Source organism: Ictidomys tridecemlineatus, chromosome 7 (assembly GCF_052094955.1).
Source record: "Ictidomys tridecemlineatus isolate mIctTri1 chromosome 7, mIctTri1.hap1, whole genome shotgun sequence".
In the NCBI taxonomy this organism is placed as follows: domain Eukaryota; kingdom Metazoa; phylum Chordata; class Mammalia; order Rodentia; family Sciuridae; genus Ictidomys; species Ictidomys tridecemlineatus.
Window position 1 is genome coordinate 36470103 of NC_135483.1, and position 15006 is coordinate 36485108.

Here is a 15006-nt window from a genome sequence, read left to right on the forward strand (position 1 = left end):
TTTGGAAAAAAGGTGAGGTAGTGCTATGGTTTAGGTAAGTGTCCCTCAGAGATCCACATGTTGTTAAAGGATAGCTATCCTGAGAGGCACTATTGGGAAGTGGAGGAATCTTTAGTAGGTAGGGTCTGGTAGAAAGATTTTGGGTAACTGAATGTATGCCTTGCAAGGGGATAGTGGGACCTCATCCCTTCCTTTCTCTTTTGCTTCTTGTCCACCAAGTGAGCCATTTTGCTTCAACACTTGCTCCCATCAGGATGTGCTGCTTTATGACAAGCCCAAAGCAAATGGGATCAGTCCATCAAGGAATAAAAGCTTCAAAAGTATGAGCCAAAATATACCTTTTCCCTTTATAAGTTGATTATCTAGGTATTATTAGTAGTGATAGAAATGTGTCTAATCCAGGTAGTTTTTTAAAAACCTAAAACATATAATTCTAACTCTTAGGTATTTACCAAAAAGAAAGAACAGCACAACTCTACATGAAACTTTTGCAAGAAAGTTCCTGGAAACCTAATTTACAGTAGCCAAAACCTAGAAACAATTCAAAACTATAAAACCTCTGTTAATCAACAGGAAAATGGGGTGGGGAAAAGAAACTGTGGTATAGTTAGATGGTTTATTCAGACAATGTTTCTTGTAATAAGAAGGGGGGAAATGACCAATACATGCAACACCCAGAAAAATTCCAAAAACATTATGCTTACAAAAAAAAAAAAAAAGCTGTATCATCCCTAAATAAAAAGGAGAACAAGAAAATAACAACTCCCTAAATGCCCGACTGCCCCCTCTGTGTTAAAAAAATTAAAAAAAATAAAAAATAAATTTAAAAAAAAAAAAGCCAAATAAAGGGAACAGTGAAAACAAGCCTGAAAAGGAAAATCCAGCTTTCTCTTGTGCACCCTAGGAATTAGGGCAAGTTATTGTTAACTAAAGAAAGCTATTTTGTTGCATATAAGAATAATTCCTTCTTATGATGTTGGTTATGTAAGCACACTAATCCTGATGATGTCACTGCCTCTGCAGCCCTATGAAACCCCTCTCTGAGACAAAATGAGTGCATAACTCAGGGCACTGAGGAAAGGAAACTTGTCACTCATACAACCAGCCACCAGGGAACAAAGGTACTGCTTGGTGAAGCATCTTGAGAGGTGGAGGTGCTATCTGTTCAGCCTACCACCCCTGAACTCTTCTTGAAGCAGTCACTAATCTCTTGCACGCTTTCCCTAATAAATCGTATGTTTCACACATTGTCTTGAGGAACTTTCTTTGGTCTTTCTGCTACCTACCATTAATAGTGACTGGCTATTTTCACTTATGCTTTCAGAGTATGTTCATATTGAAGCATGTATAATTTAATTCCAGCCATACAAAGCCCTGGTGCAAATGGGCTAAGAATATAACAAAAGTCTTTCACAAAAAAGAATATACTGTATGATTCCATTTATATGAAATCCTAGAATCAATCAACTAATTTATAATGTTAAAAAAAATTAAAACAGTAGTTTCCTGAGTAGAGGCAGTCAGGTATAGGGGCGATGATTGGAAAGGAACATAAGGAACTCTTTGAAATGTTAAGGATCTATATCTTAGTGAGTGTTTTGCAAAACACAGATATATGTATTTCTCAAAACTCAATGAATAGGACTGGGGCTGTAGCTCAGTGGCAGAGTGCTTGCCTTGCACATGGGAGGCACCTGGTTCGATCCTTAGCACCACGTAAAAATATACACAAATAAAATGAAGGCATGCTGTCCATCTACAACTATAAATTTTTTTAAAAATCGGTGAATAGTATACTTAAGATTTACACATTCACATTATAAGTTTAACCTTCCAAATAATACAAAGACCCATTAATAAACAAACTCTGGTTGACAATAGTCAATAAAGTCTTGGGGTTAAGTGCACTAGCTGTAACTTACTTTGAAAGGCAGTAAAACTATTGGTTGTATTTAAAAAGAGGGATATTAAGACCTCTGTGGTAGCAAATGTAATAAAAACAAATGGTGGAAGCTAGATAGTGAGTACGTAAGTGTCCACTAAACAATAACTCAGTTTTTCTGTATATTTGAAATTTGTCATGCTAGGAAAAAAAATATGAATAAAGCACCTTCTATATGCTGGGTTTTGTTCCAGGTGTTAGACAATGTTCCAGTCTCAGGGGTTCATTGTCTAACAGAAACTTCACTAACAGGAATTCACTGTGAAATAAAGGGGTATTTATTTAAAGTAACTTAGTAGTTATTGCTCTTTTACTTCTTTCCAGGTAAAAATTTTTAATGACTTAATATTTAAATACTGTAAAATTTACCCTTTAAAAGTATATAATTTGGGGCTGGGGTTGGGGCTCAGTGGAATAGCACTTGCCTAGCATGTGTGAAGCCCTGGGTTCAATTCCCAGCACCACATATATATAAATAAAATAAAGGGCCATCAACAACTAAAAAAATATACTTTTTAAAAAAGTACATAATTCAGTAATTTTTAGAATGGTAACAAAATTATATACTATCACCATTAATTTCAAAATATTTTCATCACCCCCAAAAGAAATCCACCTACTTGGAATTATTCTCTCCTCCTCTCAGCCCCTAGTTACTAAAGCTATTTTGTATAGAACTGCCTCTATAGAACTGCCTGTTGTAGATATTTCATTTATTTATTTATTTATTTAAAGAAATTTATTTTATTTTATTTTATTTTTAAAGAGAGAGAGAGGAGAGAGAGAGAGAGAGAGAGAGAGAGAGAGAGAGAGAATTTTTTTTAATATTTATTTTTTAGTTCTCGGCGGACACAACATCTTTGTTGATATATGGTGCTGAGGATCGAACCCGGGCCGCACGCATGCCAGGCGAGCACGATACCGCTTGAGCCACATCCCCAGCCCTAGACATTTCATTTAACTGGAACCATACAATCTATGTTCCTTTTTGACTGGCTAATTTTACTTAAAGTTTTCAGAGTTCATTCATATTGAAGTACAAATCAGTATTAAATTCCTTTGTATGGCTGTAGTGTAGGTATATACCATAATGTGTTTATCCATTCATCAAGTGATGCATATTTGAGTTGTTTCCAGATTGTAGTTGTTATGAATAATGCTGCCATGAATATTCACATACAAGTTTATAGCTGTGCATTTATGAAATCTCTTGGTAATACCAAGGAGTGGATATGATAACTATGTTCAACTTTTGAAAGAATTGCCAGATTGTTTACTGAAACATATATCCTATTTTACATTCCCACAAACAACATATATAGGTTTCAGTTTCTCTACATCTTCAACACTTGTTGTTATGTCTTTTTTATTACATTCACCCTAGTAGCTGTAAAGTGGCATCTCAATGTGGTTTTAATTAACACTCCTCTCATGGGCAATGATGTTTAGTATCTTTTTTTAGTATGTGTCTGTTGGCCATCTATGGTCCTTGGAAAAATATTTATTTGTCTACTTTAAAATTGGATTATTTGTCCTAAATTTTAAATGCTCTTAAGGTTCTATTTCCTTTAATTATTGATTTAAATTTAAATCATAGATCCAAAAGCAAGTTAAAATTAATCATTCCTTTCATCATCCTTCTACTTCAGATCATTCACACCTGTTTATCATTCTGCCACTATATCTCATCAAACTTAACTATTCATTTGGCATTAAGATTTTAAGGGAAGAGAACACATCTATTTTATCTCACATTGCACATATATTTTCCTACACTACAAACCACACTGCTTTCCATATAGAATTTCATAAAACTGGAATGAACTGACTTGACTTGATACACTTAATATCCTTCAATGAAGTATACATTTCACTAACTACATTACAAAACTCCACTAAATAAATGACTAAGTTAGCCTTTGCAGAAAAATACCAATATTTTTTTACTAGGAAATTTTAAGTTGTACCACTTTAAATATACTTATAAGTAAACATTCTCAACACTATTTTTTTACTATGCAGAAATACACACACACACACACACACACACACACACAATGGAATATATAACTCAAACTATTGTGTTTTTTAACGTTTTACCAGTGAGGAAAACATTTTCTAAGAATGACAATTCTATATTCAATTTTGCGGTATTTACCTGTAATGTTTCCTAACATATCTTTATTGTGACAAGCAGAATCCTCTGTTTCACCATCTTTAAAATTGCCTATTTCTCCATAGTAAAGAGCAATCCCAAGCTGCATTATACGAATAAACATAGGCAACTGCTGATCTGTGATAGAAAGTTTCAGACTTTCTACTAAGGTATGAATCTGTATTTTGAAAAACAAAAGGCAACAAAAGCATATTTAATGGGAATACCTTTTAAAATGAGAGAATAAATTTCAAAGGTATTAAAATGCAAGATCATTTGAGAAACACTGATGTACCAAATTTCTAAAAATTAAGCCAAAATAATATTTACTCTAAAGCTTACAGATTAAGTAAATTTTTGCTATAATGATTAGCAAACTTCAGATAAAAATGGATTAACAATGCAAATACAAATAGAATAAACAGGATATATATTTTCATTAGATTTACACATAACTATTCCATAAAAAAAAGTAACCAAATACCTACAGTATAATACTTATTCTCCCCCATGGGGGTAAGTGGGAGATTTCTGTCAAAACCAACAATGAAAATTTCATGATGTCATTTTAGTAAAACAGTAATCACTTATCCCAATTTTATTAACCAAAAAGAACACATATGCATTCTCAAACCATATGTTTGAGAATATGTAATATGTTTGAGAATAAGTAATAAAAGAATAATAACTATTTATGTATGGAAACAATAAAATTTTACTGTCAAATATAGAAAATCAAGTGAAATATGTTATAAAGTTCTTCAAATTTTAAATATATTTAAATATGACATAAAATTTGTAACATAAATCAATTATAAGAAATTGAATTAATTACTAAGAAGAAGGATATATAACATTCGAAATTCTTAAAGAAACATAATGGAATATAAACACTGCTTCAGTATAATGGTTTCCTGCAGTTACATAAACATGAAAGAAAATCAATTAAGTCATGAAGTCAAGTTTCTTAGGCTTATTTTGACTAACTAGTATTTGAGTGTCTATGAAAAACAAGTAATTAATGGTAATCATATTTTTATAGCTCAAGGCCCAAAATAATTATATTAGTAAGAAGGAGAGAATGATATATATGGGAGAAGGGGTATAAAATACTGTATTTCATATAAAGGAAAGGTCTCTTCAAACTGACCTAAAACTAATATGCTGAATAAACCATGAAGAGATTTTTTTTTTGAATGTGGGGAAAAGAAGCAGTAAAAGGAGTTATGTAACCTTGCTAAGCTTTTCTTAGTTGAGATTTCTGTAACAACCTTTTATAAATAATGTGTTCTACCAACAGAACCAGTGATGAGCAATTTTAGCAAAATCAATGAACAAAGAATTTATCCTTCACACATACATTAAAAGTTCTTTAGAAATCATCAAGATGAATCCTCATTAGAAATATGAACAAAGAATGACCTTCAAAATTCCAACTCACTAAAAAACATCAATATACTTGTGTTATTTTTTGCTCAATAGGTTAGCAATGTTTTAAAAAATAAAAAGTATGATCACAAATAAGGCTAACAAGAGTATCATACAAGCACTCCCCTTAATGTTCATCAAAGCATAACCTGATTAAACCTCTCTAGAAATAATTCTACAATCCCGATTACAGGTCTTAAATTTGGGGGGTGGTATCAGGGATTGAACTCAGGGGCATTCAATCACTGAGCCAAATCCCCAGCCCTATTTTGTATTTTATTTAGATTCAGGGTCTCACTGACTTGCTGACACTGGCTTTGAACTCACCACCTTCCTACCTCAGCCTCCTGAGCCACTGTGATTACAGGCGTGCACCACCGTGCCCAGCTAAAATTTTTCTAAATATATTTACAAATATAGGAATTTATCTTAAGAAATTAATCAGAGATGTGGCCAACTATTTATCTGCAGACTTTCTATGCCTCTGAATAGTTACAAAGTAAATTTTAGAAAGTAGAGAAAATGATAAATAAATTACGTACCCATATGATCTGTTTCTCATAAATATAGGTCTCTATGTCATGTTTCACACAAAATATGGAAAATTATAAACACCTACCCAAAAATATGAACCAATATAATCAAAAACTACTTAAGCATATTTTAAAAAAAATTAAGATATCTGCAAATATTTGGAAATTACCCTGTCTTTGAGGTGATTAATGAATTAACTACATCTCTTTAACATATATTTTCTACAACTAGAATTGAAAGAATCATAGGTCTAATCAAAAATTGCAAATATTATACTAAAGTACTAATAAAAAATTTTTAAATGTATTTCACTTGCACATAATACAGTGATACCCTATATGTGGTGATTACCAGAATCAAAAACCACATTGCAGAAAGCTTATTTATACTAATGTACATTTCACAGTGAAATGTTATGCAAATCAACTTTGAGAACACACAATGATATATATCTACAGAAAGTTCTTCCTGAAGTTCACAATTTTTACTTTGCTCCAATTTATCTACATCCTAGAATATACAATTAAATTTGCACCAATGATCAATAAGATTATTTCATATAAGAAAATTTCCAAACATCCATTACCTACTTTTTTTCAATAACACAAAAATTTATTGATTTAAAAATAAAAGTACTAGAACAAAATGTCGATAACTAATAAAATTATGTTGGAACAAAGAAATCTTTAGAAATATAACATGAAAGGCATAATCTGTAAAAAAAAATATATATCAGATTAAATTATAAATTTAATGATCATATTTTTATAGCTCAAGGCCCATGGTTTCTAACTATCTTCACTGTGTGATCCACTTTATTTTCCAGGTTGTTAGGCCATTAACATTCAGGGTTATTATTGAGACATGATTTGTATTCCCAGACATTTTTATTTATTTTTGGTATTTAACATGACTTGGTTTCTCCTCCATCCATTTACCTGCAAATGCCATTATATTATTCTCTTTTATGGCTAAGTAATATTCCACTGTGTATATATGCCACATTTTTTAATCCATTCTTCTACTGAAGAGCATCTAGGTTGCTTCTACAGTTTAGTAATTATTAATTGTGCTGCTATAAACATTGATGTGGCTGTGTCCCTGTAGTATGCTGTTTTTAAGTCCTTTGGGTATAGACCCAGGAGACAGATAGCTGGGTCAAATGGTGATTCCATTCAGTTTTCCAAGAAACCTCCATACTGCTTTCCATATAGGCTGCACCAATTTGCATCCCACCAGCAGAGTATAAGCGTACCTTTTTCCCCACATCCTTGTCAACACTTATTGTTGTTTGTCTTCATAATAGCTGTCATTCTGACTGGAGTGAGATGAAATCTTAGAATGGTTTTGATTTGCATTTCTCTAATTGCTAGAGGTGACGAACATTTTTTCATATTTTTGTTGACTGTATATCATCTTCTGAGAAGTACATCTTCAGGTCCTTAGCCCACTTATTGATTGGGTTATTTGTTTTCTTGGTGTTTAGCTTTTTGAACTCACCACTTCATATACCCTAGTGATTAGTGCTCTATCTGATGTGTGAGGGGTAAAGATTTGATCCCAAGATGAAGGCTTTTTATTCACCTCACACATTGCTTCTTTTGCTGAGAAACTTTTGAGTTTGAGTGCATCCCATTTATTGATTCTTGATTTTACTTCTTTTGCCACAGGAGTCTTACTAAGGAAGTTGGGGCCTAATCCCACATGATAGAGATTAGTGCCTACTTTTTCTTCTATTAGACACAGGGTCTCTGGTTGTATTCCTAAATTCTTGATCCATTTCGAGTAGAGTTTCATGCATGGTGAGAGATGGGGGTTTAAATTCGTTTTGTTGCATATGGATTTACAGTTTTCCCAGCCCATTTTTTAAAGAGGCTATCTTTTCTCCAATGCATGTTCTTGGAACCTTTGTCTAATAAAAGAAAAATGTAATTTTGTGGGTTAGGTTCTGTGTCCTCTAATCTGTACCACTAGTCTACCACCAGTCTGTTTTGGTGCCAATACCATGTTGTTTTTGTTACTATTGGTCTGTATTATAGTTTAAGGTCTGATGTACTGATGTCACCTGTTTCACTCTTCCTGCTTTAGCTTTTCTGGGTCTCTTATTTTTCCAGAAGATTTTCATGATTGCTTTTTCTTTTTCTGTGAGGAATGTCATTGGAATTTTGATCAGAATTGCATTAAATTTGTATAATGTTTTTGCTAGTATGATCATTTTGGTAATATTAATTCTGCCTATCCAAGAACAAAGCAGATCTTTCCATCTTCTAAGGTCTTCTTTGATTTCTTTCTTTAGGGTTCTGTAGTTTTCATTGTATATATGTCAGTTAAGTCTAAATTATTGATTGTATTATTGAGTTCTACAGTTTCTTTGTTCAGCTTTTGTTTGGAAGATGTATCTAGTGATGAAAGAGGTGTGTTAAAGTCACCCAAAATTATTGTGTTGTGATCTATTTGACTCTTGAATTTGAGAAAAGATTGTTTGATGAACATAGATGCTCCATTGTTTGGGGAATATATATTTATAATTGTTAATTTTTGTTGGTGTATGATTACATTGAGCAGTATGTACTATCCTCCTTTTTTATCCTTTTTGATTGACTTTAGTTTGAAGTCTACTTTATTTGATATGAGGATGGAAACCCTTGCTTGCTTCCACAGTCCATGTGAGTGGTATGATTTTTCCCAACCCTTCACCTTCAGTCTGTGGATTCCTTTTTCTATGAGATGAGTTTCTTGGAGGCAGCATATTGTTGGGGCTTTTTTTTTTTTAATCCAATCTGCTGTACTGTCTTTTGATTGGTGAGTTTTGGCCATTAACATTCAGGGTTATTATTGAGACATGATTTGTATTCCCAGACATTTTTGTTTATTTTTGGTATTTAACATGACTTGGTTTCTCCTCTTAGATTTTCCTTTAGTGTAATCCCTCCCTCTGCTGATTTTCATCATTGTGTTTCATTTCCGCTTCTTGAAATATTTTGCTGAAGATGTTCTGTAGTGAAGGCTTTCTAGTTATAAATTCTTTTAACTTTTGTTTATCATAGGTTTTTATTTCATCACCAAATCTAAAGCTTAGTTTTGCTGGATATAAGATTCTTGCTTGCCATCCATTCTATTTGAGGGCATGGTATATGTTGTTCCACGATCTCCTGGCTTTGAGAGTCTGGGTTGAAAAATCTGCTGAGATACGAATAGGTTGCCCCCCTATGTGATCCAATTCTTCTCTCTTGCGGCTTTTAAGATTCTATCCTTATTCAGTATGCTAGGCGTTTTTTTTATAATGTGACTTGGTGTAGATCTGTTGTAATTTTGTACATTTGGTGTTCTGTAAGCCTCTTGTATTTGTTTTTCCAATTTGTTCTTCTTGCTTGGGAAATTTTCTGATATTATCTCATTGAATAGAATGTGCATTCCTTTGGTTTGAAACTCTGAACCTTCCTCTATCCTGATAACTCTTAGATTTGGTCTTTTGATGCTGTCCCATAACTGTCCCATAATTCTTGGATATTCTGTTCATAGTTTCTAACTATCTTCACTGTGTGATCCACTTTATTTTCCAGGTTGTATACTTTGTCTTCATTATCTGACATTCTTTCTTCCAAGTGATCTAGTCTATTGGTTATGCTTTCTACTGAGTTTTCTATTTAATTTATTGTATCCTTCATTTCAAGGATTTCTGACTGGTTGTGTTTGTTGTTGTTGTTGTTGTTTCAGAGTCTCTATCTCTCTCTTGAAGTAATCTTTTGCTACCTGTATTTACTCTCTTATCTCATTGTTGGAGTGATCAAATTTTGCCTGTATTTGCTCATTTAGGTCATTCTGTAATTCAGAGACCATTTTAATTATGAACCTTCTGAACTCCTTCTCTGACATTTCATCAACTTCACTGCCCATGGATTCTGTTATTATAGTATTTGGGGTACTTTCCTCCTTTGTTTTTTCACGTTGTCTATGTGTCTTCCTTTCTTGCAATATGGATCTGAGATATAATAGTTTGTTCCCTATATTCTTATAGTACCCATGCAAATTGTCTGTACCTCACCTTGATGTTGGGCTTCTGGACCCTGCTGGTGTTCCTCAATGGATGCTACTGCATCCTGGATCTAGTTCCTATGCAAGTTGTTGTGGGTGGATCTGGGACAACAGGCTTAACCTCCAGTGGTAGTCTGCTGGTTGGAAAAGACAGTCCTGCGCCAGAGGCTAGGCTCTGGCGGGTAACTGGCCTGCCAGTGGAGGGGTGAACCAGGCCTTCTGAGAGCCTGGGTCCCAGGTGGGCTGGTGTGGGCATTCTGGGCTGGATCTCACCCATTACCTGCTTTCAAAATATTTTAAATGTACCTTCTCATTCCTTCTCATTCTCTAGATTAGTAAAACATCCAAGGCTAAAAAAAGTAAGCTTAGTTAACATTTTTTCATACCTATATTTGCCAAAGAAACAAATTCAAAAATAGAAGGAAAAAATAATAGTTTTGAAAAAACCATGGTAGAAGATAAAAGTAACATAAAGATGGCTGAAAAACAAACAGATTTTATTTAGAGATAAAAAGTATGGTAAAGCTACATAATGAAAATATGTTTTAATAAATTATGTAAAAATCAATATTTATATAGGCACACAAAAGCAGGAAATACTATTATTATTCAGAGTTAGGGCCAGTCTTCCTATCACAGAATTATGGTAATCAGAGGCAAGTAATTCAATAATAAAAATGTATCCCACATTGAAACTTAGTTAATAAGCTCAAAGTTATTGTGTGAATTCGTCCGAGAAAAATAGGCAGCAGGACGATATTCATAAAACAATTAAGAAACAAAATATGACGGAATTTATACTTATATACCACTTTGAAAATATATACCGCTAACTTAAAGACCAACAAATTTTCATGTTAATCAAAAGACATGTTTTGAAAAACTCCCAAACTGTAAAATTTTAATTATATATTGAAATCATGGATCAAAACATAAAACTTCTGAAACCAACGAACACTAAAGTTAGCAATATAAAGCCTTATAAGATTATCTAAGAAAAAGAGAAAATAACTATTGTTAACTAATCATGCTGAAGAAATTATAAGAATTAAAATATAGATTCCTGATATTTCGACCACTATGAGTATACATTTCTCTGTGTGGTATTGAAAACTGAACCCCCAATCTCATGTTTTGTTTTTGTTTTCTTTTAATTCTTCTTAGTTATATACAACACCAGGACAAACCCTGATATTATCACAAAAACGTGGAACACATCACTAGAATTCAGTCCCTAGTAATTCCCCCTCATCCCTTCATTCCCGCCCCCCTTCCCACTGATACTTCTTCAATCCATTTACAGTTTCCTATTTTTTTTAATTAGTGTCCTATGGATACACCTAATGCCCAGATCCACCATGCTATATCCAGATCATGCTATTTTTTCATAAGATCTCTTCTATCAACTTGAGGAGAAACATTAATAAATAGCTAAACTTAAAAATGGAAATTATAACAATATAAAACAAGAAGATTGTCCCCAAATATTTCTAATATATTAAACACATACAAAAAATTGTAAATATAAAAATTATGAATACACAAAAAACTTTATAAAAATGAATGCCATATATATTCATGAGATTAATTTTTTCTTGTCTTTCCTTTGTGCATGTAAGCATGCACAAGAGCCAATAAACAAAAGAGACTTGTTTATTTAATTACAGAAAAAGAGACACTTACTTTAATAACAGATGGCATCTTGGAATTTAGGTTATCATATGTAAAATGTAGACGAGTTCTGAAGGAACATTTGTACAGTAAAGGGTCCTGGTAAAATTCTATTTTACCACTGGCATTTCGTTTATCAAGACAAACTGTACAGTCAGAAAAATTGATAACCTTTCTTAGCACCAGATCAGTTGCTACAAAGAAAAGAAAAACACTTTAATTACAAATGAAAATTAGAGGAAAAGGGCAACTATTAATTATTAGTACAAGTAGCAATTAAAATAATAAATACAGCAAAATAATATTCATGAAACATTTAATGCATGTCATATCCTATGAAAAGAATTTCTCATGTTTTATATCATTTAAATATTCCAACAATTACATTAAATAGGAAAAAATATGTGTATAAAGAATCTGAGGCCTAAGTAGATTGCCCCCTAAGTAGATTGCATGACAAGTATCCAAAACTGAAGACAAAAAGTAGAAAAATATTCACCATAGTTCTTTCCTACAATAAGATAATAACATCTTGAAAACCCAAATCTGAAATAAACTTCTAAACAATAGCATTTTTTAGTATTTGTATAGCCACTAAAAAGCCACTGCTACTTTAAACCCACATTGTTCAATGATAGTCAATAGCGGTGGCTATTTAAACTTATGTTTAAATTAATGTAAAAGACAACAATAGGATTAGCATTTAACAAGCACTCATTAATGAAAGACATCATTTTTTATTTATTCTAATTTGTTATATGTAACAACAGAATGCAATTTAATTTATATTATACATACAGGGCACAATTTTTCATGTTTCTGTTTGTTCACAAAGTACAATCACACCATTTGTGACTTCATTCATGTACTTAGAGTAATGATGTCTAACTCATTCCACCATTTTTCCTACCCCCATAATCCCTCCCATTCCCTCCCTTCCGTTTGCCCTATCTAAAGTTATCTATTCCTCCCTTGCTCCGCCCCCATCCCCATTATTTATCAGCATTCTTATATCAAAGAACACATTTGGCATTTGGCTTTTTGGTACTGGCTTACTTCACTTAGCATGATATTCTCCAACTCCAACCATTTACCTGCAAATGTCATGATTTTATTCTCTTTTAATGCTGAGTAATGTTCCATTGTATATATACACAAAAGTTCCCATATCCATTCATTACTGATGGGCATCTAGGTTGGTTCCACAGTTTAGCTATTGTGAATTGTGCTGCTATAAACACTGATGTGGCTGTGTCCCTGTAGTATGCTGTTTTTAAGTCATCTGGGTATAAACCAAAGAGTGAGATAGCTGGGTCCATTCCATGTTTTCCAAAGAATCTCCATACTGCTTTTCAGATTGGCTGCACCAATCTGCAGTCCCACCAGCAATGTATGAGTGTGTCTTTTCCCTCACATGGTCACCAACACTTATTGTTTGTTTACTTAACAACTACCATTCTGACTGGAGTGACATGAAATCTTAAGAGTAGTTTTGATTTGCATTTCTCTAATGGTTAGAGATATTGAACATTTTTTTCATTTATTTGTTGATTGAGTCTATATCATCTTCTGAAAAGTGTCTGTTCAGTTTCTTGGCCCATTTATTGATTGGGTTATTTGTTTTTTTGGTGTTTAGCTTTTTGAGTTCTTTATATACCCTAGATACTAGTGCTCTGATGTGCAAGTGGGAAAAATTTTCTCCCAAGCTGTAGGCTCTCTATTCACCTGATTGTTTCTTTTGTTGAGAAGAAGCTTTTTAGTTGGAATCCATCCTATATAAACCTATTAGGAAAGTTCTATTGTGTTCCTATATAAAAATGAAGAAACTCAGAGAATAGTTCACCCAAGGTTATATAGAAACTTACCCAAGGTCATATACAAACTCAGTTAGTGCTAGCAACTGAAAAAAAAAAAAAAAAAACACCACACCATCTCAAGTAACATTTTCAAAAGGTGCTTACAATAGATTTGATACTCAAAAATCCAATTCCATAAAGCATATATTATAACTAATAATACCTATCCCAACAAACCTAAACATTTTATATTTTCTTCACAGCTACATTTTCGATACTTAATACAGTGCCTACCTACCCTGTAGAACAGAAGTAAACAGTACTAAATAAATGTTTTTTTTAAATCGTATTGGTGCTGGGAATGTTGCTTAAGCGGTAGCGCGCTCGCCTGACATGCGTGCGGCCCGAGTTGGATCCTCAACACCACAAACAAAGATGTTGTGTCCACTGAAAACTAAGAAATAAATATTTTTTAAAATAATAATTAAAAAAATAAAATTTTTTATTAATTTTATTAATAATTTTTTATTATTCATTACATCATTACTCTAAGTACATGTGTGAAGACACAAATGGTGTAACTCTGTGTACAATCAGAGATATGAAAAATTGTTCTCTATTTGTGTACTATGCATTGTAATGCATTCTGCTGTCGTATATAACAAATTAGAGTCAATTTTTTAAAAGTAAAAACCAGCAAAAAAAGTATCATTATTTAATAGCTCTTTTAAGATACGCAGAAAAATGCAGCAACTAATAGTTAAAAAGAGGCTTTAAGATAATCAAAATTTTCCAAATGTGCTGTAGATTATACATAAGCCTAAAACAGATAAATCAGATATATTAGTTTGTCATTAGCAGGCTTTGTGAAAGCAACATGCTGCCTTTTCCTCTTCAAAAATATTAAAAATTCAAAGCAAATATTTAATTTTTATCGTTTCAACCCATGACCTACAAAATATTATGCACCACATTTGAAATAAGCATTATGAAGTAAGAAGAAATAAAAATTAAGAACCTTCAAAATCAAGTCTACTTGTTCTTAATCTCAGATTTTATTAACCTCCTATAATTATACGCTACATTTGTAAATGTACATTCCCCCCACACACACTGGAGGCAAAAAGCTTTTAATAGATTCACCCAAAAGCCAACTTGTGCAATAAAAGGTTTTAAAAAATGAAGGCAACTGCTTTATTTATGGAAAAAATATACTATGTTCTTGACATTTACTCACCAGAAATATCCATAAATGCACGATCCCATAATTCACCCACTGTATAGCATTCTGCAGAAGTGATATTGACTGAAAGAACAATATCATCTTCAACATATTTTAGTATGAGATTATTTATAACAATGTTTACATTATTTACAACTCGTCTAATCAGACTTTGCACATACCCTATAAAGTAGAAAAAAAAGGGTCCAATTAGCCACAAATC

The 15006-nt window shown here is 32.6% G+C and overlaps 1 protein-coding gene across 11 annotated transcripts in view; it reads right to left on the reverse strand.

The window, feature by feature from the left end:
* Vps13b (vacuolar protein sorting 13 homolog B) overlaps positions 1 to 15006 on the reverse strand; it is a 677770-nt gene that overhangs the window by 619711 nt on the left and 43053 nt on the right. For all 11 annotated transcript variants that reach the window (XR_013423897.1, XR_005737781.2, XM_078016874.1 and 8 more), the window contains 3 exons: positions 14799 to 14966; positions 11778 to 11959; positions 4101 to 4275 (listed from right to left, as the gene is read on the reverse strand). Coding sequence is in view for 9 of the 11 variants with exons in the window: in XM_078016874.1 (XP_077873000.1) it covers positions 4101 to 4275; positions 11778 to 11959; positions 14799 to 14966 (525 nt within the window). In the remaining 2 variants the exon portion in view is untranslated. The remainder of the gene's footprint in view (positions 1 to 4100; positions 4276 to 11777; positions 11960 to 14798; positions 14967 to 15006) is intronic.